The sequence below is a fragment of the Opisthorchis viverrini genome (assembly GCF_000715545.1).
Source record: "Opisthorchis viverrini unplaced genomic scaffold opera_v5_362, whole genome shotgun sequence".
NCBI lineage: Eukaryota > Metazoa > Platyhelminthes > Trematoda > Opisthorchiida > Opisthorchiidae > Opisthorchis > Opisthorchis viverrini.
The window spans coordinates 494,708-500,707 of record NW_008752013.1 but is presented as its reverse complement, the minus strand read 5'-3'; the positions used below and the strand labels follow the sequence as shown (position 1 = coordinate 500,707).

The following is a 6,000-nucleotide window of genomic DNA, read 5'->3' as shown; positions in this document are numbered from 1 at the left end:
GCATAAGCCAGCACTATGTCCGTTCCCCCACCAAGTCGTCTCTTCTTTTCACTGTAGGGCTTTTAATATAATTATACGTATTATATATATATATATATATATATATATATAAAACTAGACAAAGCTTATGGTTGTACGGTAGTGAAGCATTAGTGCCAACACTGATGTTGCTGTCTTTGATAATGATGAACAAGCAGACCTGGTGGGGATGCGTTAGCCTGTGCTGAATGGGGCAGAGCGTGAAGACCAATAGTGGTTAAAGAACGAATCGGTTTTACGGGATATGTAATTGGTCATAGGTTCACACACCCTATCTTAACACGGTACAGCTAGACTAAACACGATGTCCTTAAAGCCCATAAGCATGATGAAATTGCTGAAGCTGGGTACAAAGGAGTCACCATTGGGAGAAATCTACCAAGTGTCTCGGTTGAAGCGTGAATACATGTTTTATCTTGAAGGACGGTAGTGCAACTCTGCATCGGTCCCTTGGCTTCCTGCTCTGCCCACTGTGTTATATCAAAAGGCACGGTAGCTCTACACAGCCCTTTATGGAGACAAAGGAAAATTATTACAACTGTATTTATAGGGTAGTCACAGAGTGTCCCACATGGTCGTGCCAGAATCTCCGTGAGGGGAGGAGAAGCGTCGAGTCCAAGATGCTCGACTAGGATTGGCTGTCATTCTGACCAATCAGGGCCTGCCTTCGTCTGGTCCGTGTCCTGCAGGTGACACATCCGTCCAAATGATGTGATGTTCGGCTATTGGGGACGGCTGGCCTCCGTACAATATAATAACTGTACCGTACGCTTCTCATTTTCTTCTATCCTGTGGTCTTTCAACCGCTGTGATGAGAAGCTCAACCATTGTCAAAAGCACTAATTGCACTTTGGTTACGGAAGATGTGAGGGGGATTCAATGTGAAAAATGTTTCCCCGCGGATTTCCTTCGTGGAAGTTCCTCCTAAAATGGGGTGCGAAATTCGTACCTTGATATTCAAATTGTCCTCTTTAGTAACTTGAAGATGCAGTAACTCCGCAACTGTCGAGTGTAAATCCAATCGTCATATGGAGTTCTTTTTTATCCGTGTCAAAGAAAACGCTTCGCCGGAGGCTTTCAAGTTATATATCTAATGAAAAAGATGGACGTAAAACATTAAAGATGTTTCCAGTCTTCATCACATCACAACTCGGGATGATGAAATCGCTCGTCAGCACACCGGGAGGGAAAGTATGCGGCGAACGAATCACATTCCTCACACTCAATGGTTTATTAACCGTTAGCTTGCTTCAGGAATTCGTGGGGTCTAGCAATTACTCGGGAGTACTTGAGTACGGCACGAGTTTATCCAGGAAGAAGGCGGCACACATAGACAACATATGTTTGACAAATTCGGTCTGTCAAACAACTCGGAAGCAAACATATCTGTTTATGCAGCCACAGGGCTCGTACCGATCCAGTGTATTGCGAATGTTGACAAGGCGCCGAGTTTTCCCGAACGTTCCAATTTTTAAACTTACGGAATTCAAAATCAGCTGTTTGTAGTGAGCTTGTCTTGACTACGGGGTATCAGACTTGGTTGAACTCTGACGGGTAGTCTCTGTGATGGAGGCCGTTTGTCTACTGTGTTTTATGACAGTGCACAACCAGTGACCAACCGCTGTTCCATTTGGCAACCTAAGAATTTACTGATAATGTTTGCAACCAAATTGATCAGCTCAGCAAACACACCAAGGGTCGTTTCTATGAGTGCTCGTTATTAGGAGAACCAGCTCCGAACGCGTTTCTGTGAGTGCTTGAATATTATTAGGAGAACCAGCTCCGAACGTGACGGGACTACCTAATAACCAATGAAATAACCGTTTTCGTTGAGACAGATTTCATTGGTTGGTCTTCACTCGCCCTTGACAGATGAGTTGTATACTTAGTATTACTTTTTTGACCCGGTTGCACGTGATCAATAGATCAGCCGGTCTGCACGTTCATTGATTTTTCCTGGTTCGGTCAAGTGAACCGGGCGATCAAGCGGCTATCCAGACCGGGGTTCGCGGTAATAAGAAGGCACTAAAGAGACTGTGGTTCACAACAAATATTTTCTTGGATATTTTAGCCTAGAAAGTTTGTTTTGGTGACAGAAATTAGTGATACTGGGGGTATGGAAATAAACTGAACTGAAATATGTGTGTGCGTGTTTGTCAACTGGTATGATCAGCCCACGAGCTGACTTGTTTTCGGGCTCTATCTAACTTTGAACTGCCATAAGGTGTCATCGTTCAGATCAATATCCTCGTCTAGCACGAATTATAAACCAAACTTGGCAATGACGATGATGTTCCCCATTAGAAGGCAACCACTAGGAACCACACTGAAAGCGTTCTTATGGTATTCGGGTGTTTTAGACTACTTTGGTGTGGGGGGGGGGTAGCGTTCTAACCGGATTTCCAGAAAATCGATAGTACCACGGAACTGGCCTTCACCATTATTGATTTATTGTGAACCACTTCATCTTACCCTTCATTTTATTACCATCAGCAGTATCCCGACTCTCCACTCAAGAAGAGTCTAGTGACGCGACGCTACAGCGCACCAGCTTTCCCTGTGATATTAATTGTCCAAAGAGTTGGATCTGTGTCAATGGCGTTGAATCTTTGCGCTGCAGCGCTTCGTCCTGCAAAATCTCAACCATTTATGGAACTAAAAACTGCCTTCACTTCTGATTTCGGGATTCTTAGTCCTTAAAGAAGGAAGGCAGTGAAAAACGGACTGCTTGCTTGCTGGTAGTTTGAGAGCATTTGGAAAATTTTAACGGAGATTTTGTCTTGTAAGTTTAGTCAGTTGGGCGGGGGCAGGTCGTCCCTCATAACCGAACATCACACCATTTGTACGGATGTGTCAGGTGCAGGACACGGACCAAACAAAGGCACGCCCTGATTGGTCAGAATGCCAGCCAATCCGAGTCTTGTATCTTTGACTCGACGCTTCTCGCCTCCTCACGGAGATTCTAGCACGACGTTGTGGAACACTCTGTGAATACCCTATAAATACAGTTCTAATAATTTGCCTTTGCCGCCATAAAGGGCTATGTAGAGCTACCGTGTCTTTTGATATATGTCCTAGTCGGCGGAACAGGAAGCCAAGGGACCGATACAGAGTTGCCCTACTGTTCAACAAGCCACACCACCAGTCCATTTTGAAGAACCGAGAAGCACAGCACAGAAATCATTGCCAGTGCATGCCCCGCAAACCTCCAGGGTTGTGGAACTCCGAAAGTTGTGGGTTTGAGATTCCCCGGGGTTTCGTGCGATACGTACTGCCGATCAGTTCCAAATAGGACGAAGCAACTGTACAACGCTTCCAGCTTTCACAGACGGGACGATATCCTCACTAAGACGGTTTCCTCCTAAATTGTCTTCTCGATTGTGGCCTCTCCTTTTTTTCCGTTTTCTCCCACAAACTCAGCCAACTATCGTGCGTAATAGATGAGATATCACGGAAAGTTTCCTCGTATGCGTATTGCCTTCATTTTCAGCGACGGAAGAACCTCTTCACGGCACTCTTCGTTACTGGATGATAAAATCTGCCGAAGCTTGCGAATTCGGCCACGATGCAGGATTTCTCATGGAAGGGCTACGCACCGAAAAGCATGGCTTTATTGGCCAGAGTGTAGGCCAATCAGAATCGCACACCTCATGTTGGCTCCATCACGAAGATTATGACTCATCCCTGTGGAAAACTGTGATAGCTCTATATAATATTAGCTGTAATTATCTGTCTCTATAAAAGCGTCTCAAGCAATCATGCCGTTTAGTAACCTATAGTGGGTGGAACAGCTGGCCATGGAAAAGCAGAGGAGTTGAAATTCGCAACATACTATTTGACTAAATTGGCCGTTCTCACCGTAACGGGTTCAATGGTAGAACAAATAAGACAGAAAAGAGTAGCTCTCTCGAGTGGTGATTTACAAGCGGCCCCAATTGTCGTGCAAATGCTTGCTGACCGAAGAATCCACCTGTGAACAAATATCCACCTACAGTCTTAACGACACCTTCGAGTTCGTCGACTACATTCCAGATGTCAACCGTTGTAACTAACAGAGGTGTTCCTTGGGTGTTTCGTTATCTTCTTACCAACGTTACTACCTGCGGTTTTTTAAACCGGAAACCATCACCTTACCCACTCAGACCGCATATTTTGAAGTTACTAATAAAATGTTCGATCAAAATTTTTTTCGTTCAATAGCTGGATCTCCACACAGATAGATGGAGTAACAGTGGTCCTTTCTTAGCTGAAATTATCGTTATGAGTGAAACTGAACGTGAAAGTTTACGCCCCTTAAACAAACAGATCCCAGTTTACGGAAGCCACGTTGATAACACTTTTATAACCTCTGATTCGAATACCATTACGTAGGAGCTACTTCTTGCAACCTTAGCTGACAACTTGTACACTCCAATTTCCCATCCATTCTCGTCTACGCGGCTATACCAACTGCGTCACGCGCCAGGCTTACGAACTTCAACCACATCGGGTCAAGTTGTATTCATGTTCGTACAAGCATCAAACACGAGGGGACACAATAAATAGGCATACAAGTGGACTCAACACATTCACTCGCGCGCACAGGACAGGAAGTCAACAGAGCTCCGTAAGTCTCCACGGCCACCTACGGAACACGTGTAGCAGCTATACTGCAGAGAAGACACGTCCCGCGTCCGGAACTTCACTCAAGAACTCTCAACAAGTGTCCTCAAACGATAAGTCTCTTTTTGGCTTATTCCACTTTTCGCACTGTATCTATTCTATCTATTCTAACTTAATTACGTCACAACTAGAGCACTAACAAAGGTACACCAAAAGCAACATGGCCGAACAACAAACTTACAGATCTGTGGAAATGCAGTATGAACGAAATCCAACCAAGCGTCTGGCGAACAGATTCCATATAATTTCCACCGTTGATAAGATATTTCGGAAAGACCAGTGTGGAAGAGAGGAATTTTCAAAATTGCCTGTTCACTTCAAACAATATTGTGTGGAGAGAGGATTGCCGAAACTGTCAGGCAAAAACCGAACCGTTCCACAAAAAGACCAGTTTGTACCGCTCAGCTTAGGATTCACTTGAATGGTGAGGGTTCGCTCAAAACTAACATCAAGGATGAGATAGTTGTGGGTCGTGCGACACGACGCCCACCTCAGAGGATTTGTCATCGTACAGTGGATCTCGCAAAATCAAGCACGTGACAAACGCGACTGGGGCAAATTCAATCGGCACGCATCATCATCTTGTCGACCCAGCTGAACAGTACAGCGTGATTTGTCCTGTGTCATCGAACCGCCTCAAGGTCATGACTCGAAAAGCACTAGTAATGGCCCAGCAATAAATCACACGAAGCCGCAGGTCCTCAGGGACGTCACGTGAAGGCATTAACGTTGCATTGGCCAATCATCAGCTGCTCCGGACGAATCCAACCAAATGATACAACTTAAATCACACTCTGATACCTTTGGAAGGGTACTTTCACACACCCCGTACATCATGTTCTATTCATAAGTACAGTTGCACCAGTCAATCTAGATCTTATCAGAAACAACTGTTTGTAGAAAGCACGATTTCGTGAGATTATCGTGGATTTCAAGGGGTCACCCGATGCTGTTTTATTACGGCAGATCAATCGAAGACTAGAGACACCGAGGCCGAACGCAAACGAAGTTGAGCGTACAACCAATTCGTTTTCGCCCTTTGAAGGCGAAGCAAGAGGACTCCGATTTGGCTTATTTTGTACAATTGTAGGTCAATTGTAGCCAGATACGAGCAGTTTGGTGTTCAAGAATTAATGGAAGTTGGCTAAATAGTTGGCCAACAGAGAGTTTCTTCGTCAACCCTACACGCAGCATCAAATGACGGAAAAATATCTTGAATTTCGGCGTTTCTTCAACAACATCAGATATTCTTGTGCAGCACATTCGACTGCGGAAAGTTCGCTGTTAAAACCATCTAAA

The 6,000-nt window shown here is 44.7% G+C and overlaps 1 protein-coding gene across 1 annotated transcript in view; it reads left to right on the top strand.

The window, feature by feature from the left end:
• The window catches only part of T265_10334 (hypothetical protein), a gene marked incomplete at both ends in the record, with an annotated part of 17,425 nt that extends 14,686 nt beyond the window's left edge, over nt 1-2,739 (top strand). The window contains one exon of the mRNA XM_009176670.1: nt 2,533-2,739. Coding sequence (XP_009174934.1) covers nt 2,533-2,739 — 207 coding nt within the window. The remainder of the gene's footprint in view (nt 1-2,532) is intronic.
• Between the last annotated feature and the right edge of the window lie 3,261 nt (nt 2,740-6,000).